The following is a 27256-nucleotide window of genomic DNA, read 5'->3' on the forward strand; positions in this document are numbered from 1 at the left end:
GGCGGGGCCGGAGGCGGCGCAGGCTTTCGGCCTCAGGGTCAGAGGACCAGCGACCGCCCGCCTCCCGGGTGGGGGGGGGGGGTGCAACGTCCTTAAGCTGCAGCAAAGGGGTTCAGGCCACATTTTCCTTTGGTGGCCAGGCAGGGAACAGACTGGACCCCCTCCCTCCCAGGTCTGGTGTCGTCTCTTCCTGTACCCCACCCAGCACCCGAGAGGGGTGCGGTCTCACAGCAACCTCGCCTCTCCACTCTCTCTCCCTAAATCAAACGTGAACTTGGGGCGGAAGAGACCTCATTCTGACGGGACAGGAGGTGGGTGGGGAGGGAAGTCCCCCCCCTCGTGCCCTCCTCATGCTACCCGCAGCCTCTGAGACCTGCCCACCTCATCCTGCCGGCAGGGTCCAGACACGTCCTCCTCTCAAGTCCCTAATGCTCCAGGCGCTGCTGCTCCCACCTCTCCCACCCCAGCCCCCACCCCAGTCCCCACTGTAGCCTGTCCCCTCTTCACCTGACTGTGGCCGGCCACTGATTCTTCCTCCTCTCCTAGTTCGCAGGGCCTCCTCTTCAATCTCTGCCTGGCTTTCTCAGGTTCTCTCCCTGCTAGTCCGTCTCATGCCTTTTCTGGATTAGAAGCCCTAGGGCTTTGCCTGGGGGACCCCCAGGGAGTGGGGGTGGTGGGTAAGAGGAGGCCCCTTGCAGTAAGGTTCTGTCCCCCAACACCTCTTAAACTAGAACAGCTCTGTTTGTGTTATAAACTTGGGTTCCTGAAATATTTTATTTAAAGAAAAAGAAGTTCTGCTGTTTGAGAATTATGATTCTTAGTAGAAAGGCTCTGGCTCTCTTTAGCTCTGTGACCTTGGGCAAGTCGCTTTACCTCTCTGGGCCTCAGGTTCCTTCGTAGAATGGTCGTTGGGTTAGGTCAGTCTTTCCTGACCTTTCATGCTTCATGGAACACATAAACAAATGTATTTGTCCTTTGAGGATAAGGGGACAAGGAAGATGGCAGCCTGCGCACTCTGCCCAGCTGCTCCCAGCCGCCCAGGAACTGACTGGTCTGTACCCAGTCTGTAAGTCAGGTTTGGCTCACCCGCTGAAAAGCTTGAGGCCTGAAAATCTCCAGGGTTCCTTCCAGCTCTGACCCCCAAGAGCCTGTCCTGCAATCATCCCAGATGGAGTGGCTGAGACAAGGAGTGGGGAGCAGCTGGCGAACTGCAGGCCGTTCCAGCTCCGGGCAGCTGTCCTGGCCAGGCCACAGGGCTCGGATCAGGGGTGGTGCCAGAGCCACCAACACTTCCAGATCTTGCCTGGTCCCGGATAGTATAGGGAGAGGTCTCCTCTCCCTGGTCACTCCATGCTTCTGGATCATGCTGGGGTGGGTGGGTATGTCCTGATTGTGATGTAAAAACTCATCCTGGAAAAATAACTTTGGTGCAAATTCTACCCTGGGGCGGGGGGGGTGGGGTGGGGTGGGGTGGGTGGTAATGTAGCATAGTGACCGCCAGCCTGGGGTTCTTTGCTGGGGGTCTCGGAGTGGGCACATGAGCAGAGCCCCACCCCTGTGTGTCTCTGTGGGGGCTTCAGGACAACACGTAGACCTCCAGCAGGCTGGAGACAGCGTGCATACGGTAGAAGATGCCGAAAGGAAGGCAGATGTTGACGATGGCTGCCCACAGCGAGTAGCCGTAGAAGTCCACCTCCACAGTGTTGCTGAAGTGAGGCCGGGCTCCGAAGGCAGGCATGATCCACAGCTGTGGGGAGAGAGGAGCGCGTCAGGTCCTGGCCTGGCCTGGCCATTTGCCGGTCATTGCTGTGGGTTTTGCTGGGGGTTGACAGGATGGGGGTCCCAGCCCTCTAGTTTGTTGGAAAGCAAGGGCTGGGGGGTGGTGAGTGGGGAACCTCAGAATCTTGGGCAGGGTTTGGCACTCACAAAGGAGCTCAGAAAATGTGCCCAACCGAACTTGCCCACCGCAGGCTGGGACTCCCCCTGTGATCACGTCTCCTACCGTGTTATCATGGCTCATTTGTCAGATGGGGAAGAGGGGAAAAAGATAGGTGATGTGAGAATTTGGTACAAACGACTAAATCAGCAGCTCTCTCCTGGAGAGATGTGTGCAGGGTGGTGGTAGAATCAGACAGGCCCAAGGCAGGGGTTTCAGGATCTAGCCAGAAGTGGACCCCAGCACCACCCTCCATAAGCTCTGTTCTCCAGCTCCCCTCCTTTCCCAGGTCTGGGAGGATGTTAAGGCTGGAATCCTGCTTCATCTCTGGCTGGAGCTCAGACGGTTCAGGTGTGGGGTATGACGCAAAGAACAATGGCTTCTAGGCCAGCCCCACCTTCCCCAGCCCCAGTTTACTGTGCCCTTGGGCACACACAGCTCCTTTCTGAGCCTGTTTCTGTCTGTCCTATGAAATGGAGTTGGGGATGATGCTCCTAGAGTTGACCCGGGACAGCAAAAACATCATCCCTGGAGGTGGCTCCCAGCCTGCAGGTGGGGCCCCCGGTGGGGGTGGGGGAGGTGGGGGCGGGGCCAGGCTGGGGGCAGGCTCCCAGCCGGCCCAAGATAGAAGGAGATTTTGAGTCTTATTGCTTCTACTGGATGGTCAGAGATTGGTGATCACCTTTTTCTGTTTGTTTGTTTGTTTGTTTGTTTGTTAACAGATTACCTGCCCGTTGGGCAGTATTCACAGCAGGAACACACTGAGAATGCACCCAGGTCAGGGCCGTTGGTGTATTTCGTGCAGTGTGCGCTCGGGGGGAATCAGTCTGGAGTCCTGTTCTACATCACGATAGACCCACATTGAGGGTGTTTGTATCTTAGGGATATTTTTCTGTTGGAGGTTATCGCTGCAAGGGCCATTTTTATACTGAGTGAAACTTCAGCAGAGCTGTGCTCTGTATTTGCGATGTACTCACATGGGTACATGTTTGCATATTGGAAATTTCTCCCCCAGCGACTTTATCTACACTGGAGTGTTTCTCTGTTGGGTTGTAGCCACACGAGGGGTATTCCTTTACTGGGGGGGTGTGTCTTCCCGGGGAGTGTTTGTGCCCTGGGGTGAAGTCCGCTGCTAGCACACGAAGTTTCTCTTAGTAAGCGGTTCTGCTGAATTAGCAGGGAGGGGGCGCTGTTGCGAATGCCCCCCTTCCAGGCCAGCCCTCCGCCGCACTCTGCTAAGAGTGCTCACACTTCTGCTGGTTTCTGCTACTTCCTGATGCTGCTCCAATTATTCTGAGAAGCAGGCTGGTCACAAGTTCCCAGGAGCAGTCACACCTTCCACCTAGGGGTGAGGGCACCCTCCCTCTACATCACTTCACGGCTCCCTCTCACTTCTGCCCAGCCCCCATGTCAGCATTCCCTGGGACCCCTCCAGTTCCATCTGCAGCCTAGATGCCAGAAGGCTGGGATTTCATTCTCTCTCTGTGTCCTGAGATGCTGTTTGCCCAGGGGCTGCATCTGACCCTCTCTGAACTTGCTTCTCTCCTAGAGAGCTGTAGATTTCTCGAGTGGGCTGGAGGCAAGACAGAGAAGGCCAAGTGAATAAACCTGAAAGAGCATCCTTCCTTGGCCTTCTCTTCCCACCAGCCCATTCCCATCTCCCCCCCCCCCAACGACCCCCGGTTACTCACGATGACATTGCAGAGCAGGAGAAACAGAGAAATGTCCTTCAGGCACCGGCGTCTCCAGTGGCCCCTGGGGGCCGAGATGATGGCCATTGCTTCCTGAGGGCCCACTGGGTTGGTGCCAACCAGCCTGGGAGTGGGTGGGCAGGCAGGCAAGGTGTGGAGCGCATCCTGGTTGGCGAAGGTAAGTCCATGGCAGGACTCCTTGGGGGTGGTGTCATGAGGCTTAGCCCCGGGTGGTCCCCGGTGGAGGCTCTCGATGATGAACACATTCTGGAAGGTGTGCTGGGCAATCATGAGCAGAGCATGGGCTAGGTTGAGCGCTCCCAGTAGGTCCCTGGGTGTGCCCACCACCACGGCTACGATAGAGTAGTAGGAGATAGCGTACTGGCCCAGGGCAGCACCCATCAGCAGCGCCACGTCCAGGGTTCGAGTGGGGTTCTTATGGTGATCCATGGCCCGGCGGTCAAAACGGTAGATGACTGAGCCGCTCAGACTGACCAAGGTCATGAGCCCCAGACAGATGATGTTGAAACTGTAGTAGATGACCAGGGCCTGCTGGGTGCGGCCCCCCTCCCCACTCACTTGGACCTCGTAGATGATGAAGACGGCCAGCCCCACCACGAAGAGCATCAGGCCCAGGATCGGGCCAGCGAAAAGGGTCTCCCGGAAGAGGCTGACCCGGGATGGGGTGTGGCCGTGGCCGTGGCCGTGGGTGGAGGAGGCCAGCAGCCTGCCCCACATTCTTCCACATGACATACAGCATAGTGGAAGCAAACAGGCTGTACTCGATGTTGAAGGGATACAGGTAGAAGTAGCCCTGTTGGAAGATCTGGCAGATGGCTGTATTGCAGGAACAGTCTCCGCCCACCGAGCTGCTGGCACGCTCCGCTGTGGAGACAGAGGCACAGAGCTGCACCGCCCTCCCACCTTCCTGGAGAAGACCCTCGCCTCTTGACTGTGGCTTCTGTTAGGGCGGAATCACTGTCTGCCATATTCACCACCGTATCCCAAAATGCCGACACAGGGCCCGGCAGGCGCATTCATTCCACAGGTATTTACTGAGCACCTACTATGCTCCAGAGACTGGGACACTCAGTAAGCAGCAGGTGCTCAATAAACAAAAATTGGAACCTCAGATTCTGCCTGCTTCATCCCATGCCATTCCTGCAGGCAGACATTTCCAATCCTTCCCAATCAGTAATCACCCCTGGCTCCCCAAGATAGGCGAGGTTCTGTTCCCAGTAGATGGTGGCCCTCTTGGGAACCCCAGAGTTCAAGCTTCCTCAAGGCTCTCCCCGGCATCTGACTCGGCCCAGAACGTGAGCTGCTTTGGCCAGGTGCCTTCCGTGACCTCCCAGCACTCTGGTTTGTAGCACCCCTATAGGAATCCTGTCCTGTGCCCGGAGTGCGCTTTTTAGAATACCTTGGATCTTGGCAAACTTCTCTTTTGATCCCCAGAACTATTCCCACTGGTTTTGCAGATGCAGACACTGAGGCTAACTGAGGTAACGTGGCTTGTAATGGCAGAGCTATTGACCTGGCTCCCAACCCCACGGCAGGTACCTTCCTAGTATTGCCTCTCTGCACCCCAGGGCCCCAGCGTGTTAAGTTGGCCACCTCTCTGGGTTGTTTTTTTGGTTTTGTTTTGTTTGAGAGAGAGAGAGAGAGAGAGAGAATGCGTGTGTGCAGGGGGAGGGGCAGAGGGAGAGGGAGAGAGAGAATCTTAAGCAGGCTCCAGGCCCAGCCAGCATGGAGCCCGACACAGGGCTTGATCTCGTGACCCTGATATCATGACCTGAGCCAAAATTAAGAGTTGGACTCTTCACCAACTGAGCCACCCAGGCGCCCCCTCCGGGTTGGTTTTCACCATCCTCAGGAGCTCTCTGTATATGCAAGGTGGCCCTTTGTCTGTCCTGCTGGGCTGGGGTCTCCTGCTCCATGCTCTCTGTTCCTGGACCCTTCCATACTAGGAGTGCGTGTGTCTTCAGGCAAAATCCAGATGGACTTAGTCATCTAGTCTGGTTTTGATTAGTGGGGGGCCCTACGGAAGTCCCGAGAACTAGGGCCAGGGGGCCTGTGGAGCTCATTCAGTATAGCATATCGGTTCAAGGCAAAGATGGATCTCAATCCCAGGTCTCCCAATTTCAAGCTCTATTTAACCTTTAATGCCTTAGTTTCTGTATCTGTAAAATGGGAATATTAATAGTCCTCATCTCGGGGCTCAGTCGGTTAAGCCTCTGACTCTTCATTTCTGCTCAGGTCATGATCTCAGGGTTGTGAGATCGAGCCCCGTACCAGGCTTTGGGCTCACTGCGGAGTCGGCTTAAGATTGTCTTCCTCCCTCTGCCCCTCCCCCACCCCCTCTTGCTCTCTCTTTCAAAAAAAAAAAGTTCCCATCTCATTGGGAAGTTGTGAGGGTTAAGTAAGGTAGAGTGTTTAGGACACTTACCACAGACCCTGACATACGGAGCTCAGTCAAGTGTCACTATTGTCATCGTGATTATTTTGTCTACCTTCTCCCTGACAGACTCTGCCCTGTGCTTCCACCATCGAGCTATCTGCCTCCCTTTTCTGTCCTTCCCTTTGATCGCCCTCACCCTTTCATTCTGGAGCCCAAACCCCTTCTTTGGTGGGATGGAGACCTGAACAGCGGGGCCAAAGCTGCACCCTCCAGGAAGAGAAGATGGCCCCTGACACCTCTGGTGTCACCTGCACCTATACTTCTTCAGAGGCAGAGCCTGGAGCAGGAGAGGCTCTCCTCTCTCATGAGGGCAAGGGAGACAAGCACCCTGCCTAAGGCCTGGAAGTCCCTGGACCAGGTATAATGTGGAGCGGACACTCACGGTCAGGGGCGAGGCGGAGATGGCTGGTGTTGCTGTGGGAACTATCATAGGAGTGGGTCTGGTGCACGGACTCGTCCACTACAGCTGCCATCCAGATGGCCAGGTTGGTGGTAAGGGTGAACATGAGACCGCACCTGTTTGGGGAGGGGGAGCAAAGAGGCCAGTGAGAGGCTTGCCCACCGTGGGTCCCTGGGGAGATGGAAAGCTGGGGAACTATACCGGGAGATGACGTTGGGAAGTAAGAAAACAGTCAGGCCCCCGTGTGAACAGAGAGGCTGAGTTTGGAAGGAACACTTAGTCTGGCCAGGATGCTACCCAAGAGAGGACCAGGGAGCATCCAGGGGCTCAGGCCACTGCTGCCCCCTCTCCTAAGGGAAAGCACATACAATGCACTATATAACCCACGCCACCGAAACACACGGGTATGGGTGTGTAGGCACACGCATGCACACAACACAGCACAGAGTGGTGGACTCAGGCTGACAGAGCAAAGGGGCCTTGGTTGAAACCCCACCAAGGGCACAGAAAGAGGCCCTGGGTGGACGTGGATGTTGAGCTGTGGAGCCTGTACTCACCGGGTCAGATCCAGGTGGACATGAATACAGTCTTTAGCAGAGACCCAGAGAAAGTAAGTCTGTGTTGAGAGAGAGCGGGGGAGGTCATTCACTCTGCAGATGGGCTAAACTCTGGAGTGCCCATGTCCAAACCCGGCAGTATGTTCCCTCCACCTCAAGAGCCCCCATACTAACCTACCAGGTTTATCTTAGCTTTACAAAAATGAGTGAGGCGCTTTCTCTCTTTCTATGGAACAATTTGTATAAAATCATTCTCCGTTCTTTCAGAGTTTGCAAAATGTTACCTGTAAACTCTTGCTGTTTGTTTGTTTGTTGTTGTTGCTGTTTTCAGGTAGAGTTTTGACTGTCTAGTTACTTATTCCTGGGAGCCAGGCCAGCCTGAGGCTGGGTCTTGTCTCTCTTGGGTAGAGAGAATCTCTGGTGGCTTCTCCCCTCCCCTTGGCAACATCCCCATCCTTTGTTGTTCTGCAACCCTCCCCTCGTTGCCAACAAATCCTTGTCATGGTATTTTGTTGATGTGGGGGTGTCTGTATTTTCATTTTACCTGCGTATTCTTCAAACCTACACACCGTAAAAAGGTAAAACTATTATAAGTACCAAAGTCATAAACGTGTGGAATTGTGGAAATCCACACAGCAGAGGTGATGTCTCAGGAGAGGGAACCCTACATGTGGTCATTCTGGTCATGGTACAGGGATGAGATCTGTTCTGGTCTCCTGTAAGACCAGTCCTGCCTCAGCTCAATCAGAAGATCTTTCAGAGTCTTATGTATGCAACAAATAAAAAAATATATGCTTGAACTTGTTTGAAAGACCCCAGGTACAGGATACCCTATTTCCTAAACAAATATAGAACATATGGGCAGTAGCTGAAGCCAAACCCACCATGCCCACAGCAGGACCTTGAGCTGAGACTGACCCCCTCTACAGGCAAACCCACCATGCCCACAGCAGGACCTTGAGCTGAGACTGACCCCCTCTACAGGCAAACCCACCATGCCCACAGCAGGACCTTGAGCTGAGACAGACCCCCTCTACAGGTCCCCAGGGAAGGCGGACCAGGTTCTAGGAGACATGGCAGCTGCCACAACTCTGACATGTTAGATGTTAAGACCGGCACTGCTTGGGTTGAAATGAAATCACAGGGCCCCTAAGTAGGAGCTCACGTTTGGATATTACTTCATTACCAAGCGCTTCCAGATTTATGGACTCATATGACCCATGCTACGGTCCTATCCCCACCTTACTTGATTGCTCAGGGTAGAAGAGTGGAGATCTCCTGACCTCATACCAGGTGTTGGCTCCTTTCCACCACACTCAAGAACACTCCTCCCACCCACCTGGACGATGACAAACACAGCCTGGGTGAGAGGGTGCAGGATCTTGATGGCCGACTGGCACTCAAAGAAACTGGAGTAGTAGCCAGTCTTGAAGACATCCATGACAAGGGTGCAGATCCCAAACAGCACCAGCCCACCTGGGAATGAGGGGTGGGGGATGGGTCAGAGAGGATGGTTTATAGATCTGAGGATGGATGGCTAGATGGGGGGTTCGTTGGATGGCTGGGTGGATGGAGGGATGAATAGGGTAGGTGGAAGGATCAATGGACAGATGAATGGGGTGGGTGAGAGGATGGATAAATGGCTGTCTGTCTGTCTGTCTGGATGGATGGATGGGTAGATGGATAGGTGGATAATTGGATGATGGATGGACGGATAGGTGGATGGGTGAATGGATGAATTAAAAGATGAATGGGTGGATGGAGGATGAGTATAGGATTGAGGGGGTGGATGGATGGGTGGATATCCTATTGAGCCCCTATCTCTTTGGAGCTGCATGGATTGGGGTAAGACTGGCCCTAGGTGGGCTCCTTCAGTTGCAGCTGTCATCTGGTCTCTGCTCTCCATCAAAGGCTTTCCCATGACCACCCCTTTTCAATCTTTAGGAAGGGCAAAGAAGTTCCCCTCCATCCCTCACTTCATTCTTCTTCCAAGACTATTTCCTTTTCTATTCTCTTTCAACCGCAGCCCATCTCATCTTCAGACACATCTGGTCCCCGGGGAATTTCTCAACCCCCTACCTTGACGCGCACTCCACAATTCCTCTGAAAGTCCCAGCCTCTGGCTCCTCTCCTGCCCCCCACCTCCCCCCCCCACCTCCCCTGGCACCTCGGAGCCAGATGGGGCCGGCGTGCGCGTCCCGGTAGGGGACGGCGTCGGGGCAGCGCACGGTCCGGAGGAGGTAGAAGAGGATCCAGAGGGAGGCGAGCAGCATCATGGTGGTGAGCAGCGCGAACACGTCGGTGTCATACACCGCTACCTTGTTGAAGGCGCCGCCACTGATGAGCGTGCAGGCGAGAAGCAGCACGTTCACGGCCAGCAGCACGGACAGCAGGCGGCCGCCCTTCTTCCACACCTCGCGGGAGCCTGCCCGCGGCGCTGCCGGTGGGCTCTCCTTGGGGCCCGGGGCCGACTCCTCGGACATGGCAGGGGCGACTGGGGGAGGTTGGACGGGTCACTGTGGAGGAGGAGGGGACAGGACCCCAGGTCAACCCCGAGGGCTCTCCTTCCTCCATCTTATCCCTAGGTTTAGGAAGCGAGAAGTTCCTCACCCGGAGGGTGGGGGCCGGGGTGGTGGAGGAAGCGCTGGGGAAAGGGAAGAGAAAAGCGACCCTTCGGGTCTCTCGCTCGACGACGGAGGGAATGAGAAGCCGCGGCAGCCTCGTCGGACCCCGTCCAACGTCCCCACTCCCCAGTCCGTAGACCCTCTGGTCCGGGCACCCACCTGGCTGGGCCGGGAGCCCGCGCTGCGCTGGGGGTCAGGGGGCGGCGAGCGTCTCCTCTCTCCCACACCGGGCTGGACGGGCGCTTTATACCGGGGAGGGCAGGCTGATTTACAGACGCGGGAGCTCAGCTCCATAAATCTCTCAGTGCCACTCACATGATCCATCTTTTCTCCGAGCTGAATTTAGGGAACAGAGAGCGGGAGCCAGATAAGGTAAGATTTATATTTACCTGTTAAGAGGCGCCCCCTCCCCCGCCGTCCCGTCACCTTGGCGCGGCCAGGCTTGGGCGCAGCCCTGCACTGCGGCACCCAGAGGGCACCCCGCCCCCGGCGCCCACCGCGCCCTCGCACCCCGCGGTCCCCGCCGTCCAGAGCCCCGAGTGCTGATGCTCAATAGACTCCCCAAGGGCCCGCAGGCATCCCAACGCCCTCCCAGACCCTGCGCACCCTATACCTTCCTGCTCCTCTGTTGCTGCCCCAAGATCGGGACCCCAGTGCTCCTTTCCCCCCACACCCTCACAGTGATCAAAGTTCCTTCTTCCTCTATCCCTCCCCGCAGTCTTCTGGTCGCCTGGAAGCTACGAAGTCGGGTTTGGGTATGAAGTTCGCCAGCTGCGCGCAGAGTCCGCGTCCGGTCTTCTAGCGCCCCCTGCTGGAGCGCGGCTCGCCGACCCCGCGCGGGCGAGGGGCAGCCAGGACTGCCCGGTGCTGCTCGCTGTCTGGGCGTCAGTCCTCCTACCCGTCCTAGACCCACTGTCCTAGGGATCCAGACTGCCCGCAGACACCCCTCCCCAGCCCTTGGCCCCTTCCTTCGACGGGTGGAGACATCGGGAGCTGCAGAGCTGGGGATCCAGTGAGGACAGACCGCGTACTGTCCCCAGACTGCGCCTCATGGGGCGGAGCACTGGGGTCACCACGCGCTTTTGGAGCGAGGGCAGGGCCTCGCGTGGGTCACCCCTGTGAGCTCGGGAGCAGGGTGTTTAGGACCCAGTGGCAACCCGGGGGCGGCTCCCTGGGCAGCGGGAGATCCTTCCCTCCTCCCTCCCGGGGTGAGCGGCTCAGATGTCCGAGTAGCGGCGGCTCTGGCGCTCCGCAACCTCCGTGTGCGGCAGCGGGGGCTGGCGGCCCCGGCCCCTGCTCGGCTCCCTCCTGCAACCCCATGCCTCAGCCCTAACCCCGCCGCCCTCCCCCGCGGGGGGCATTTCCCCGCGCCCCTTGCCCACCCCGCCCAAGTCAGGCGCCATGAACGACCAATACCACCGGGCGGCCCGGGACGGCTACCTGGAGCTCCTCAAAGAGGCCACCAGGAAGGAACTGAACGCCCCCGATGAGGATGGCATGACTCCCACCCTCTGGGCTGCCTACCATGGCAACCTGGAATCGCTGCGTCTCATCGTGAGCCGAGGGTGAGTACCCACCCAGTTCCTGCTTAAGCCCCCCAGTGGAGGGGGAAGAGAGTGTTCAGGCCCCTCCGGTCCCCTGAGACACACTCCCTAAGACTCCAAGGTATCTTCCCCCTCTCTCCTCTGACCTGCCCTCTTCTCTACCCGACTGATCCTAAGATGGGACCCTGGAGCCTGGCAGTTGTGGGAGGGGGACACAACTTGAGGCATGTGACATTGTGACCTGGATGTGGGGCTAGGAGGGGAGGGACTGGGTTTGGGGGTCCATGATTATGGGAGGGGCTGCAGAGTGAGGGGAAGGTGGGAGAGGTCTCCTGGGTGGGTGGTGCCTGGAAGGAAGAGTGGGGAGGGAAGAGAAGGGGCACAGGCGGTGGGAGGAGAGGCTCCTTAGTGCCCACTCCCCAGCTTGTGGTCCAAGGGGCTCTCTCAGCCAGTGCTGCACCTCTCCTCAGGCTGGGGCTCTCCCAGCTCTCTCCCAGCTCATTCTTAGGATTTATGGGCACTGTTCACAGCACCAAATGTCAGTGGGTGCAGCCACCTCATTAACTGCCTCTGTGCCCCTCCCCCAGAACAGGCTCCCTCTCCCTCCTTTAGGAGTTGTCTGGGGGGAGGAGTGGGCCTAGGGTCCAGGTGTAGAGCCAGGGAAGGGGTTTGAAGGTAGCAATGAAGGAATTCAGGGTCCAGGGCCACTGATGTGGGCTCCCGGGGCCGAATGACACTGGACAACTTCGCCAGTCTCCACAGTTTTATACAGAGAGGTCACCTGGGTGAACTGGACACCTAGGCAGCCTGGACAGGGAAAAGGAGTGGAAGACATGCCCCAGGAAGACATGCCCCTGGAAGGTTCATAGGAACATCTTAGGCCCTGGGAAATCACAGTGGAGGGAAAAGGGCCCAGCTGGCCCTGGTGCCAATGCTGGCCTGTGGCCTGAACATGTGGTGGGTGGGGAACCCCCCTTGCCCCCCCCAAGTTGCTCCTCAGGCCAGCAAAAGGTGGGAGCACCCCCTAAGACCAGGCTGCCGAGCCATGTTTTGAGAAGCCAAGCCTGGCCCCTTCCCACACCAAGAGAGCACACAGTGATCCTGCCATCCCGCCCCCCACCAGAGAGGTCCATGGGAGGAGGGGAAAAGAGTGCCTTCCTGGTGCGCCAAATCCCCCAACTCCTACAGAGAGCAAGGGTTGGTGCTGGATGGGGTGTGGGCCAGATGCCAAGCAGCTCCTTGCCACATTGTCAGGCTGGACTTGGCGACCAGTAGGGGAAGTGAGGACGTGGTTGTGGGGGGAGCTGTTGAGACAAGGGGGTGATTCTTCCTCCAGCGCTGCGGGGTGGCCTCGTGGCCTCATTAGTGTGAGTCAGAGGTGCTGAGCCAGGCCCCTGCGGGAGGGGAGAGCTTGGAGGAGCCAGGCGGAGCATGCCCAAGAGAGCACAGTCTGGTGCAGAGGGTGTGGGAGGGTGCCGGGGAAGTCCCCTGGGCCGGCCTAAGTCAGCCTGCCTGACAAGGCTCCCAAAGATGGGGCAGCTCCGGGAAGGGAGAGCCGCTGGACCCAGGTTGCCGACTTGCCTCCTCCTCCCCTTTGGTCCTGGCTGCCCCCACGCTCCCCTCCCAGCCCAGGCCAAGACCCGACACCTGCTCTCACACGCAGCCTTGCCAGGCCTGGCCCTGCTCCCTGCAGACACGGCCGTGCCCGCCAACACGCGGGCACACACCCTCACACACACACTCACCCCGGGCTCAGGCTCCGCACCCACCACCCTCTCGTGCCCTCTTTTAGGGTCACCCCCGCACCCTCAGCCACATTCACCACCACGCCGGCCAAGAGACCCAGACTCGGCCCTGGCCCACCGCCTCCCTGGGCCAGCTCCCCGCTGGGCCCCATGAATAATTCACTCCTTTCTCTCAGGGCATCAAATATTTATCCCCTGAGATTCCCAGCCCTCCGTTCTCTTGGGGAAGGCCCCGCCCTGGCCCCGCCTCTTCTGCCGCCCCACCCCCTGCAGGCCTGGGGCCGTTTCCGCCTTCGCTCCAGGGCCGTCTGGCGTCTCCTGGAGTCGGAGGAGGCGTCTCAGGCCCTCGGGTCCCGCAGGTGTGCCCGTGGCGGCAGCTCAGCCAGGCCGGGAGCTCCCCGCGCCTGCAGCCGGTGCCGTCCGCCCGCCTGAAGCTGTGTTGGCTCATCACCCCTCCTTGCGTGTCCTCCCTGCAGGGGCGACCCAGACAAGTGTGACATCTGGGGCAACACGCCCCTGCACCTGGCCGCTTCCAATGGCCACCTGCACTGCCTCTCCTTCCTGGTGTCCTTCGGGGCCAACATCTGGTGCCTGGACAACGACTACCACACGCCGCTGGACATGGCCGCCATGAAGGGCCACATGGAGTGCGTGCGCTACCTGGACTCCATCGCGGCCAAGCAGAGCAGCCTCAACCCCAAGCTGGTGGGCAAGCTGAAGGACAAGGCCTTCCGCGAGGCGGAGCGGCGCATCCGCGAGTGCGCCAAGATGCAGCGCAAGCACCACGAGCGCATGGAGCGGCGCTACCGCCGCGAGCTGGCCGAGCGCTCGGACGCGCTCAGCTTCTCCAGCCTCACGTCCAGCACCCTGAGCCGCCGGCTGCAGCACCTGGCGCTGGCCAGCCCCCTGCCCTACTCGCAGGCCACGCTGCACGGCACGGCCAGGGGCAAGGCCAAGATCCAGCGGAAGCTGGAGCGGCGCAAGCAGGGCGGCGACGGCACCTTCAAGATCTCCGAGGACGGCCGCAAGAGCGTGCGCTCGCTCTCGGGGCTGCAGCTGGGCAGCGACGTGATGTTCGTGCGCCAGGGCACCTACGCCAACCCCAAGGAGTGGGGCCGCTCCCCGCTCCGGGACATGTTCCTCTCCGACGAGGACAGCGTCTCCCGTGCCACGCTGGCGGCCGAGCCGGCCCACTCGGAGGTCAGCACCGACTCAGGCCACGACTCCCTGTTCACCCGCCCCGGCCTGGGCACCATGGTGTTTCGCAGGAACTACTTGAGCAGCGGGCTGCACGGGCTGGGCCGCGAGGACGCGGTGCTGGACGGCGGGGGCGCCCCGCGAGGCCGGCTGCAGAGCTCCCCCAGCCTGGACGACGACAGCCTGGGCAGTGCCAACAGCCTCCAGGACCGCAGCTGCGGGGAGGAGCTGCCCTGGGACGAGCTGGACTTGGGCCTGGATGAGGACCTGGAGCCCGAGACGAGCCCGCTGGAGACCTTCCTGGCCTCCCTGCACATGGAGGACTTCACCTCCCTCCTGCGGCAGGAGAAGATTGACCTGGAGGCGCTGATGCTGTGCTCCGACCTTGACCTCCGCAGCATCAGCGTCCCTCTGGGGCCCCGCAAGAAGATTCTGGGGGCCGTGAGGAGGAGGAGGCAGGCGCTGGAGCGCCCGCCGGCCCTGGAGGACACTGAGTTGTGAGTGCCTCGAGCCTTGGGGGTGGGGGGTGGGTGGGAAGATAGGGGCCCGGAAGGCCTTAGGGGGCGGCAGGGGAGGATCTACCTCTTAAGGATGTGTAGGGGGTAATACCGAATTTCGTAAAATCTAAGTCCCCATAAATGACAGGAGGTCCCACTTAATTTGTTTATCCCCAATTCTGAAAAAGAAGCTGCCAATTTAAGGACAGGAGGCCTTCTTATCACAGCTAATGTAAAATGCACCTTGATTTTGGAGCTATCAGAATGCCCCCAAATGGGTGTCTTAGTGTGGATGTCAGAGTAGTCACAGAGTAGTCACAGCCAGGACGTTCTGAGTCCTTCCATCCACTGGGTGCTGGAGATGCCCCTGCACCTGTCCTTTTACTGAGTCCTCCCCAGCTCCCATGTGCGGGGCTATATGATCCCCATTTTCCAGGAGAGCAAGTGGAGGCTCAGAGCGTTCCAGCAGCTCCCCCCAAGGTCCTGCTGCTGCTTGGTGCAGAGCCTGGACTGGATCCCTGGTCTGTGTGGTCCTAGAGCCTGGTGATTCCCATGGGAGGCGAGTTGTCACGTTCAGAAGCGGTCGGGGGAGCTCAAGTCTGCTATCACACTGGTGGCCTGGCCCTGCCCCGACCCCTTTCTCATGGCATCCCACAAGCCCAGCAAATGCTGCCACCTCGTTTTGGTGTTTATAGCCTGAACCCTGCATGGCTGGGCAGTGGTGGGGGTGGGGAGGCAATCTGGTTTAGAGTTCAGGGGATGGGAGGACACCCCCTGGCCAGTGTCCCCATCCCTGATCATTAGCCTGTCAGGGTTAGTTGTCCAAAAGGCTGGTCTTGGTTTAAAATGATGTCTTGAAGGCCTTTGCCTGAAATCTGTTTTTGTGTCTTTCCTACAGATAACAGGAGGCTCCTCTCCCCAGACCAAAATGAAATGCAAGTTGCCACAACCCACTGTGGGGCCATGAGGTCCTCACAGTCGCCAGCCCTGAAGCCTCCCCGCCCCTCCCCAGGAGCAAAGACCATGTGGGTCATCTCCTTTGAAAGCCTGTCCATACTCCGCAGGAGAGATGTAGCCTGGAGGTACCAGCGAGGGGTCCCAGAGCCCTTGAGCCACCCCATCTGAATGGCCCCAAGGACTTGTGGATTTGTGGGAGGCCAGCCCCAGAGGAAGGGCAGGGGACCCTTGGGGCCTCAGGGAATAGATGACAGGCTCATTAGAGCTGAATGGGAGTGTGAGGGGCAGGCATGGCCGGTCCCAGGGGTCGTTGTCTCTCCCCACCCCTCCTCCAAGGGTCCTGGTGTTATGTTCAGGCTGGAGACTTGCTCACTTCCTACATTTTTGTGAAGGGAAGAGTTTGGGCTGCCTCCCCTCCCCCCATACACCCTAGAGAGGAGGTTCCTGGCTAGACTCTTCAGCCAAATGCCCTGACTTTAGTCCCCACCCCTGTCCCAAGCATAGCCAGCCCCCTTCTCCTTCACCTACTGGCCATGCTGGGGAGTTTGAGTGCCAGGCTGGGGTGGGCAGTGGGGGTGACTGGCACCCTTACCAGGTGCACCCTTGTGGTGGGGACCAGCCTGACTCTGCCCTCCTCACGCTGCCCTCCTCCACCCTGCCTCCACCCTGGTCCCTCCAGGGACCCCAGAGGGTCAGGGCGATAGACGCAAGGTGCTAGAGCAACGAGCCGCAGTATTACGGCCCCCAGGCCCGGTGGGCGTGCTCTGGGCTGGAGAACAGGCAGCCGCCAACTGCCTCAGCATCTCCCAGGCCGGAGACTGGCAGAGACTGGGCATGGCTGGGGGTCTAGCCTCTTGTGGGCCAGTTGTGCGATATGGACAGTGGAAGGGCCCAAGGATGTAGCTAATCTGAGCTGCCGACTGTCCCCGGGTCTGCAGGGCGCTGTGCGTGTGTGTCTGTGCTGAGGGCCGGTTGGTGGACCTGCCTGCGGGTGTGGGGGTGGTGAGGCAGCCGCGTGGTTCTGCACGGGTAGTCCGTGAGCGAGAGCTCAGCGCCTCCCTGCTCTGTGACAGTGGTGAGACCAGGGGAAAGGCCAGCCCAAGGGGTCCTCAGACATGGGTCCTGAGGCAGGTGTTCTTGGTTTTTCCATCAGACTGAGGTTGCGGCTGTGGGTGAGGTGCTCGGGGCGCCCTCACCTGTGTGTGCACACACCCCCCACCTGTGCCCTCTGTGCTCTGTCAGCAGCTTACCCCCGTCCCTGACCCTCAGCTTGGGAAGCGGCTCCCACTGGGAGCACTGCCACAGCCCCCACGTCTTTCTTGGGACCCTTCGGCTGGGTCAGAAAATGCCACAGGCCTCCCTCTGGTGCATCCGTGTCTGTGCCCAGAGCGGAGGAGGTGGTTCCTGTTCCCACGCGGCGGGCTTGCCGCCTGCCACTGCCACCCTGAGCCCACCCCAGCCCTTTTCCCTGTTCTCTGGGCCTGGGCCTGGGGCCACCCCCAAGTGCCGACTTGACTTTCTCAGGGCCCCAGGTGCTGCCCTTTGTCTTCTGTCCCCTGCCGGTGTCCTGCCTCAGCTTCCTCCCGGTTCTCCCAGTGCCGGCATGGGGCAGGCTCTGGGATTCCCGCTGCCCTACAAAGTACCCCTCCCGCAGGCTCATTATAACTTTTGTAGAGAATGTTCTGTATCATTGTCACGCCTGTGTCTCATTCTTTAATCACTTGGGGGTGGGAGAGGGAGAAGGTCTTTTTGTACCTAAGAGGACTTGGTCCTCATGGGCCCCTTGGAGGGGGTTGAGGGATGGATGGTTGGGCCTGCCCCCTCATATGTCCCTGCAGGGCCTTCCCTCATCCCTGGGCCTTCACCCTGCTTTCTCTGGGCCCAGAATTTGGGGCCGATGGGGAGGGAGTGTTCAGAAGAACCAGGACAGGAGAGCCAGAAGCTGAGTGAGGAGGATGGTCTGGGCTCCAGCCTGTTCCCAGGTCCTGCAGCTGCTGAGGGCAGGAGGACACTTCCTCCCTTGCCACCGGGGCCTGCCTGGCCTTCTCCAGACCTGGGCAGACGCTGTACCCAAGGAGGCTGCCACCCACCTCCCAGGCCCCATCAGCCCTCGTCTTAAGGCCCCCACCCACGCTGGGAGGCCACCAGTGTGGTCCCCATTTCCCTCACCACCCCAGGCAGCTCTTGGGGCAGCCCTGTTTAGAACCCTCCTTTCTCCCCGGGAGGTAAGGCTTCTCTTTAAGTTGGAGGACAATGGCCTCTGTTTACTCCATCAAGTCTGGGAAAGGGTCCCCTGAGTCATTTTATTTCATTCCCTAAGGATGTTGGGTCAAGTGCTTCTGCCAAAGGGAGTTCAAGACAGCTCCCTCCCTCCAGCATCACTCAGAAAGGTCCAGAGGATGTCCCAGCGGGAAGGTTGCTTAGCAACCCTCTGGGGTTCTAGGTCATCTCCCTCCACTTTACAGATGGGAAAACTGAGTCCTACCGAGGGAAAGATCCAGACCCAGAGCACCGGCCTCCTAACTGCTGGTACACTTTCCTCACCCCCAGGCTGCGGAGGGGGCGGGATTCTGTCCTCAGATGCTCCACGGGGCTGTCCACCCTGCGACCCCTACTGGCCACCCTGGTCACTGCACCTACCTCCGGAAAGACCCTCCAGTCCCGGGGCCACCCTTCCAGGGGAAGGACAGGAGGGTGAGGACCGAATAACAAGACAGCGGATGGGAGCTTCAGCGTAGAGGCAGAGACTAATCGGAAGCCCTAGGGGCTGGGGTCTCCAGGGGTCAGTGTGGCCGGAGGGCGGAAGCCTGGGGCATGGGAGCAGGAGCAGTTGAGGGGACTTCAAACACAGTGAAGGGAAGAATTTTACATGGTAGGGATTCAGCCTTCTCGACCCATTTCCCTTGAAACTGAGATCGAGGTTAGGGCAGTTCTAAAGGTTTAGAGTGATCAGTGGCTCTTTGCTTTTAGGGATTAGAATCTGGTGATAACACGGACACTTCCTCTGGAAAAATGCACAGCAGACACACACACTCATATGCAATTCTGCTCCTCATTCCGGGCAGCTCCTGGAGCTCTGAGGGGTCCAGGGACCCCACGTTAGGAAGCCTTAGTTCGACTGCTCTGAAGTTACATCACAAATGGGATTACTACTCTGATGGAGATGGGGGTGTCAGAATGAATCAGATGTGACGCGGCCTCATTTTACAGATGAGGTAACAGGCCCAGAGGGCAAGGGGCTGGCAGGAGATAACAGAGCAGCCAAATGGGCAAAGTGACACTCGGTCTTCTGATGCCTCCCAGGGTGCTAGCTGCCTCCTGTCCCTATGTCGACCAGTCCCAGACAGCATGACAGCCCTGTGCTCCCAGGGCATGGCTGTGTCACCCTCTCTGAGATAAGCCTGGGTCGTACGCGAAGTGGCAGGACTCGGGAGACAGCCGGCCAGATCCAGGCCGCAAAGCTGGCTCTGGCCCTTTCCAGCTGTGTGGCCTCGGGTAAGTTACCCAGCCTCTCTGAGTCTGTTTCCTCAAATAAAATAGGTGATTATAACTCTTTATAATAAGAGTGTCAACCCCGTGGATCAGCAGGAGGTGAAACCATCATGGAATGAGAGTGCACGCTAAGGCGTTTCGCCGACTGCCTGATACTCAGTACACATCAGTTAGTACTGATCATGGTTGTTGGTGGCCTCAGGCCCATGAGGTACTCACCGCATTTGTGGCCCCGCCCACCCAATAGGTGAATCCTAGGTGCTTCCAGGGAGCAGTTCTGCTTTTCTGACCCCCATACATCAACCCCACCAATCATACTAGCTCCTGGATAGGGCACTGAAGGCATCCTCATCCCGCCAGCTGGGGGCATTGGTGATTCAGCCGCCGGCTAAGGAATGGTCAGCTAGCCAAGGGGGCCACCATCCAGTGGGAGGGCTCCCGGGGAATCCTGGGGTACCCAAAGGGCTGGGCATCTTTCCTGGAGGCCCACTGGCCTGGTCCCATTATGCTACTATCTGAACATTAGAGTTTATCGAAAACTTTCCCCTAGTCCTGCGGGGTAAGTAGGTGAGGAGTTTTAGCCCCACTCCATAGATGAAGAGATGGACCATCAGAGAGACTTTGTGACATTCCTTAGGTCCCAGTAAATTAAGGAAAGTTCAGGCTCCCTGACCTGGGTCCCTTCGGCCACCCTGTCCCCAGAGGGAAGCTTTCACGTTTTTACTATTAATGTTGACAGCTTAATAAGGTGTCAGCACTGTATACATTTAATCCTCACACTAAAGCCATAACCCTGTAAAACAAGAGCTATATTATGATTATTATCCCTGTTTCATGGGTGGGAAAACAGAGGGTCAGAGCAATGGTGCCTATCGCCCAAGGTCACAGAGCTGGCAGGCGGACAAAGCAGGCCTCAAAGACAAGTTTCTGTGGTGTTGAAGCCTGCGTGCCTTACTATGGCGTATTGCCTTCCCAGGCACTTGTACCCCTTGGTGGGGGTTGTCTTTGTCTTGGGTCCCCTTGACCTGGGCACGCCTGGTCCTGGGCAGATGCCAGACTCAGCCCGGCATGGGGGGGCATGCTGGCAACTTCAGTGACCCATGCACCTGGGCTGATCCACCTGCCTGGAGGCGCTGGGCCGAGAGAGGACAGTTTGTGGGGCCAATGGGCAGGATACTGGGGGGCTGTTTGGGAGGGTAAAAGCCAGCCGAGACAGGGGAGCAAGCCTGCTCCCCCATTTCGTCGTGACCAGAGAGTCTGCCTGTCTCCCTGTCTCTTGGTGTCTCTGCCCTGTCTCTCCCTGTAACGCTGGGGCTCCTGCTCAGTCTTTCCTCCCCTCTCCCCGCTTTCCGTTGCCTCGTCTCTCTCCAGGCTCCCTTGCTGTTGGTCACGTAGTAAGCAATAAATATTTGGTAACTGCTCCCAGTTCCTGACACAGAGTTCCTGAGTTCGTGGAAGTTCCTGGGTGATAGGAGCATCTTTTGTTCAAACGAGGCGACTCTGGGTGGGCTCCCGGACAGCTTCCGGCTGGGGCCTGGTCACCACGGCTAGAAGTTTGGAGCTTTCAGCGCCCCCCCCCATCCTCTGGGGAGGGGAGAGAGGCTGGACATTGGGTTAATGATCGATCATGCCTTTGTAACGAAGCCTCCACGAGCACCCCTACTCTGCGGGGTTCAGAGAGCGTCTGAGTTGATGGGCGCACACATGTTCTGAGAGGGCAGGGTCCCCTGACTCCACAGGGACGGATGCTCCTGTGCTCGGGACCCTTCTGGACCCCGTGTATCCCTCATCTGGCTGTTTATACGGATCCTTCATAATATGTTTACAATAAACCAGTAAATGTAAGTAAAGTGCTTTTCTCAGCTCTGTGAGCTGTTCCAGCAAACTATTGAGGCTGAGGCAGCGGGTTCAGGGAACCTCCAAATTTTAGACAAGTTGCACAGAAGTGCAGGTAGCCTGGGGACCCGGGACGTCAGCAGTGAGGGTGCGTGTGTGGGACTGAGCCCCGGGATCTGTGGAGTCTGACACCCCGTTGTCAGCTTCAGAACTGAATGAAATTACAGGACAGTTGGCGTCCAGAGCTGGAGAATTGATTGTTGGTGTGGGAAGAACCCCCGTCTGGTGTCAGAAGTGTTGTGAGGAGAGGAACGGTTTTCCTCTAGCGTCTTTCTCTCAATCTGTCTTCCCAGGAGTTCAGGCTCCCTGTCCCTGTCCCCACCTCGGTGTGGTTCCTGTCTTGGGTTGAACCAGAACCCTGTAGCCCCTCCTCTCCTCACCCCACACCTGCAGGGTTACTGTGTGAGACCCAGCAGGCATGCAGCACTGGTCTCTGACCCAGGTCTCACCTCCCCAGGTCTCACCTCCCACCAATAGTCCCCGTAACAGCACGTGGTGTGGCCCAAGCGTTTCCCGCGTGTTTCTCGCGTGGTCTCGGGCACCACTGTTATTCCTGGTTTTCAAATGAGGAAACCAAGGCACAGAGGTGTTAGTAAAATGTGCCCAAGCTCACACTGCTGGAGGTGGTGGAGCTAGGGCTCAGACCCGGGCAGGCTGGCTCCCAGCTGTGGGCATGTCTCGTCATGATGGTGAGCATTTATTGAGCACCTGCTGTATGTCAGCACTTTACATCTGTGATTTCTGTGCATTCACATGACAGCCTCATTTAATAATTATGGGGGGGTCAATGAACCCATTTGTCAGAGATGAAAACCGAGACTTGAGAGCACTAGGTTGTTGCTTGGGTCACACAGCCTGTAAGAGCACACACAGGGCCTGACTCCTTGTCTGTCTGACTCTGGACCAGCTGCTCCCCGGGTTTCTATAGCTGAATGACTAAGTCTGATGGGGCTTGGAGCCTGAGGTGGGGAAACTTCTGGTAAGTCCATTCAGAGCCACCCATCTGGTCTTTGGAGAAAGGCCCTCGGGGCATGCCAGTGTGGTGAGCCCTGGAAATCCTTTAAGGCTATAAATCCCAGTTTTACCCTCTCTCACTCTGGCTTCTTTATTCCATGGGGTCAGGGGGGTCTGCGTGGGTAAGACTTCTGTGGGACCCTCTCCTCGCTCTGCGTATACACACCCTCGGAAGTTGCTCCACGGGACCCTGAAGAGTAGTCGGTGGGAGCCTGTGGGTGGGGGAAGGGGCTTTCCCTGGGAGGAGAGCGAGTGGGGGGAACAGCAGCTGCCAGGCGAGTCTGGGCCCTGACCCCCACCGTCTCTGCCCCTGGGGGCTTTCCCTTTCCCACAGAGTCACAGCACACAGCACCCTCACAGCATTGTCTCCAAGTGGCAAGGGCAGGAAGGCATTCTTGACCAGCCCCATTTTACAGGGGGGGAAACTGAGGTTCAGGAGGACAAATGACCTGCTAGGAAGGGCCTAAACCAGGGTGTCGATTCTGGTGCATTTGCGCTGCTGCTCGCAGCCAGCTGCCTTCTCAGAGCATAAATCCAGCACTTTGCACACACCGGGCACAGCAAAGCCTTGGGAACAGTATCACTGCCTCACAGGGAAGGAAACCGGGACTCAGGTGGGTTAGGTCACTTCTCCAAGGGGCTGACGACACAAGTGTCCGTGCTGTGGGATTCAAACCCCAAACTCTGGCTCTTTCTACCCCATTCGCTGAGCCACCTCCCCAGGTTCTCTCCGGCACAAGGGTGGCTCAGGGGCTCCCCAGGTCAGAATAGGGGCTCGGCTGGCAGGACTTGGGGAGTGGGATGGGGGACAGGCAGGACTTGCTGCCTCCCCTTCCTCCTCCGTTCCTATTTACCCCCTTCCTGCTCTGCTTCCGGATCTACTGCTGACCGCTCTCCGTTGTGTGTGCCTGTGTGTGTGTGTGTGTGTGTGTGTGTGTGTGTGTGTGTAATGTGGGTGACGGCGCTGACGTGGTCTCTGCAAGCACGGGGTGAGTGTCGTGGGCCCGGAGCTCTCCTGGAAGGTTGGGTTTATTTGTGAGCTGAGCGTGCTGTGGTCTCCGTGGTCTTGCTCATTTATCTTTGCTTCAGGGCCTCCAAGTTTCCCAGAAGAAGGGCGTGTGCGTGCGTGTGCATGTGTATGCATGTGTGTGCATGTGTGGACACACACACAGGGCTCCACGATTTTGTCTACAGTCTATTTTTAGACTCCTTCTATTATTTTTAGGGCCCCAGCTCCTTTGACTGGAAGGTTGAGGCTCCAGCCCCCCACGCCACCTCTCCTCGCCCCATCCCTTGCCCTGAATTGGGGGTTCCCATACTGCTTTCTCCAAACTCTCTGGGTGACTGGTTTGTTGCGGGTCAGAACCCCGGGGGATGGGCAGTAGGGGGAGAAGGACCAATGACCCAGAAGGATGGGGATCGGGTAGAGGCAAATCTACCTTTTTGGGCAGCCTGTTTACCAAGGCCCCGGGGTGGGCATCTTCCCCTTGGCCGGCATGGCTAATTGGGGTGCACAGCTCTGCCGCCTGCCGGGAAGGCTAATTTGCCTTTCCAAGCCTCTGAGTTTCCATCTGCGAGTGGAGATAATTAAACCCTACATAGTAGGCCAGTTGGGGGATAAACTATATTAGGCGCTTAGCTCAGGTCTTGACACCCAGTAGGTGGAGGACTAGCCCAGGGGCCTGGTAGGCAGGAGTCTGGAGATGGGGAGGGCTCAGCGGGTATCAGCCAGGTCTGGGCATCCCTGAGCTGGAGGCCCCGAGAACCGACATGTTGGGTTGTCCCCAGCTCCCCTTTCCATGGTCCCTGCACTTCCTGCACCGTGTTCAGTATTTGCAGAGCAGAAGAGGGAGGAGGCATCATGCCCCTGAACCCCAGCCCTCCTCTGTGCGCAGGAACCATTTATTAGTATCATTATTGATACCGATATACGTTAGATTTAAATCATATCAATATTCAGCATGACGATAATGTACGTAAAGCAGGACAAGGAGTAGCTTAGTGACGAGCGCTTGCCCTATGGTGGCCCGTTGATGCTCATAGTACAGAAATGACCTTATTGCTTTCTCCAGCACCCCAGTAAGCTAGGTAGTATCACCCTCATCCACGCCAAGTCACCTTGTCAGAAACCTGAGGCTCAGAGAGGTCAAGCAACTCACCTAAGGTCACACAGCAAGAATGGGACCGTGAGGTATGTCTGAGTCCAGAGCCCCGCTGTATACACTGTTCTCGGTTGCCTCCACACCATGCAAGAATTGTGGCCCTCACTCCCCTTCCAGCCCTGGCACTGGCCCTGCCAGGTCCAACACACACCTTTCAGGCTAATCTACACCCCAGAGTCACTCACACACACTGGACTGTGGTATTGAACTGATGCAGGAGGAGGGACCAAGTGACCCTCGGAAAACCTCACTGGTCAGGAGTCTGGGTTGCTAACAGCTCCAGCCTTGGCTTTTCAAGAACCTAGTTTGCTCTATAATTTGTAAAGGTGGCGTGGGCCTCAGTGTCCTTTCCTGTCAGGTGGGGATGGGCTGACAGCCTGGGAGCCCCAGCACCTTCCCCACCAGCTAAGGCTGGCCCCCTTTCCCTTACCTGTCTCACTCCCTGACCTGCCCCTCTGGGCCATCACCAACCTGGCTTCGTCCCTGCAGAGCGGCTGGCGGCCTAGAAGGTGGGAGGCACACAGCAGGTGGCTGTGGCGGGCCAGGGCTAGGGTCCTTGGAGGTGAGGCGGACGCTGAGACGTCCTGTCGATGTGGTCCTGCCCGGCCAGAGCCAGGGGAGCTTGGGGTGCCCGTCCCACTCTCAGCTGATCAAGATCTGAGCCACAGCCCAGCCACTTCTCCACCGAGTGCTCGGCCCCACCCCTGTGAATAATGCCGCTTGCCTCCTGGAGCAGGCCTTCACGGGGCTTTGATGATTTGGGGGGTAGCATGAATGGGTAGAAGACAAGGAAGGCTTACGGACCTGGCCACCCAGGTGTGGAGCCTAGAAATGGTTACAATGCTGGTGGGATTTACCTTTCTAATGTACCCCATGTCTCCCAGCCTCCCAGTACCAGCCTTCCAGGTCTCCAAACGTATGCCTGACTCTCACGATCCCCTTCCAGGGCCTGGGGCTGGGGCAAGGCTCCTTCCCACCCCACCCCAACCACAATGATAATTAACCCCAATGAACCCCAGCAAATAAAGACGTGGATTGCAGAAAGGAAGAATCATCGCTGCCCCAGGGTAGGGAACTCCAGAGGTCCCAGGAAGGCTAAACCCAGCATCATCTAGCACCAGCCCTTCACACACAGACCCCATTTGTGCCTGAGTAGGTCCACGGGCACCCCATCTGTTGGGGCCTGGGAGGAGAGCTCACCCCTCTCAAGTTTGGACCAGTATCTTTTTCTTCATCTAATGTTTTTTTTAAAAAAAAACTTTATCTCCTCCTTCCATGCTCCTGACCCTGTTTTTCTAATCTTTCCATTCCTCCACCTATTCATTTATTCAACCAATGTTTACTGAGGACCTACTATGTGCCACACACTGTGTGAGGCCCCAGGGAATGGGTGTTGTCCAAAGAGCAGGAAGGACCCGTGTCCCCACCAAGCCCCGTCCCCTCTCCTTCAGGCAGCCTGGTTTGACTCACACGGGTCTGTCCATCAGCCGGTAAACAAGGCGCTGTGCTGGGCATGACGGGTGTGTGAGTGTGTGGCAGGTGGCAGGTTGGAAATTATGCAGGAAGCTCAGGGAAGCATAAGGAAGGTGTGTGGGGGATCCGTGCCCTCAGGAAGCCCAGCGTGCATCGGCAGTGGGCAGAGACTGCTACTTATATGACCCTCTCTCCCCGGGCACAGGGACGCAGTGACCCCGAGTCTGCCTGTGGTGAGACTGCACGCCCCAATTCCAGTGGGACGCGGATGGAAGGGACGCAGTACCACCTCCAGACCTGGAGCTAAAACCTTCTTTTCATGTTTTCTCTTCCACTCCCACCCCCTAGACATCATTATGGCCCGTGTTGGAGGCAGAGGCATCACCCGATGGAAGGAGCCTGAACCCCCAAGTCACCACTTGGAGCAGGGCCAGCTGGCCCATGTTAGACTGTGATGTGAGCAAGAAATAAATCTGTGCTATATTTACTGCTGAGATGTTTGGGGCTGTTTGTTACAACGGCTACTGCTACTTACCTGGGCTAATGGAGGCGGATGACACAGACCTGGGAACATGCAGAATCCTACGATTAGGTCACAGGGCACGAGAGGGATCACTGACAGGCAGGGAATGACAACCGGTGTCTAACGCTAGCTCCTAGATGAGGTCAGAGCAAGGCACAGACACTGTGAGTGGGAGCGCCCGGCAAACAGTAGGTGCTCAATAAATCTGGTGGCATGAGTGAAATATATGGGAACGTCGGGAAGGTTTTGTAGGGGTGGCTGAAGTTACCAGCACCCCGGAGGATGGGTGGGGTTTAGATGGGGCGTGGGGGTAGAAACAATTACCCCAGGAATGAAGACAGAGGTGAGAAGGAGCAACAGCGTCCCAGGCTTTTGGGGGTCAGTGAGCAGCCACTCTGGCCAGAAGCAGAAGAGTAGTCAAAGATGGAGCTAGAACTTGGAGGCCCTCAAAGGCCACGCTGAGCAATTTAGACCTCAGGCTGTGGGTCAGCGGTCTCCAAAGGGGGGTGTGCACAACTATTGGGGTACAGGAAAATATTAAAAAGCCCATTGATATTTATCTCAGTCTTTTAATGGCCTGTGTTTCATATATATGAAACTCCTAAGCTCAGAGAGGTTGAGTAACTTACCCAAAGCCACACGGCTAGTAAGCATGTCTGACTCCAAAGCTGTGCTCTTCCCATTTGCTGAGTCTTATGCAGAAAGGTGAGAGATTGGATGGGGGCAGAGGGAGGTCTAGGGGGAGGCTGGCTGGGAGGAGTAGACAGGCCCCAGCCCTGGCTGTCTCTGCCTTGGTAGCAGGACAGCAGCCCACTGTGGGCAGAGGTCAAGGAGCCTGCCCAGGCCTGCTCACTGGGCCCCTGGGGCCTGTTATGAGAAGCCACGCAGGGAGCCTCCAAGCTGCGGACCCGGCTGGCCCATCACCCAGAGCTTTTCCTCACAATTCACTCTCACTCCCGGGAGCAGGATCCTGGGAGCCGGGAGAGGCAGAACGCGGGGCTGGGAGGTCAGGATGGGCTGACAGAGGGGATTGGGGAAGAGTCCGGCAGATCAGGTCCTTCTCCCACCCCCCACACGCTCAGCTGCCAAA

General features: G+C 57.9%; 2 protein-coding genes across 4 annotated transcripts; one reads left to right on the forward strand and one right to left on the reverse strand.

Annotated features, from left to right (window-relative positions):
* Positions 1 to 1513: 1513 nt before the first annotated feature.
* OTOP2 (otopetrin 2) lies at positions 1514 to 10002 on the reverse strand. Its single transcript, XM_057318185.1, is given in 8 exon segments — positions 1514 to 1747; positions 3628 to 4359; positions 4361 to 4512; positions 6468 to 6601; positions 7043 to 7101; positions 8382 to 8518; positions 9210 to 9558; positions 9826 to 10002. Coding segments are annotated over 7 exon segments (1701 nt in total). The 5' UTR covers positions 9526 to 9558; positions 9826 to 10002; the 3' UTR covers positions 1514 to 1576.
* Positions 10003 to 10845: 843 nt separating this feature from the next.
* USH1G (USH1 protein network component sans) lies at positions 10846 to 26113 on the forward strand. 3 transcript variants are annotated; one of them, XR_008961292.1, is made up of 4 exons: positions 10848 to 11231; positions 13432 to 14649; positions 15548 to 15731; positions 25992 to 26113. XR_008961292.1 is itself a non-coding variant. In XM_048226056.2 (3 exons), the coding sequence occupies exons 1-3, from the start codon at positions 11068 to 11070 to the stop codon at positions 15549 to 15551; spliced, it is 1386 nt and encodes a 461-aa protein (XP_048082013.1). In that variant the 5' UTR covers positions 10848 to 11067; the 3' UTR covers positions 15552 to 21523. The 3 variants fall into 3 exon arrangements, 2 of the variants coding, with proteins under 2 accessions (XP_026339980.1, XP_048082013.1); XM_048226056.2 differs by lacking the exon at positions 25992 to 26113 and having other exon boundaries at positions 15548 to 21523; XM_026484195.2 differs by lacking the exons at positions 15548 to 15731; positions 25992 to 26113 and having other exon boundaries at positions 10846 to 11231; positions 13432 to 14653.
* Positions 26114 to 27256: the final 1143 nt, after the last annotated feature.

The sequence above is a fragment of the Ursus arctos genome, unplaced genomic scaffold, assembly GCF_023065955.2.
Source record: "Ursus arctos isolate Adak ecotype North America unplaced genomic scaffold, UrsArc2.0 scaffold_24, whole genome shotgun sequence".
Classification (NCBI taxonomy): domain Eukaryota; kingdom Metazoa; phylum Chordata; class Mammalia; order Carnivora; family Ursidae; genus Ursus; species Ursus arctos.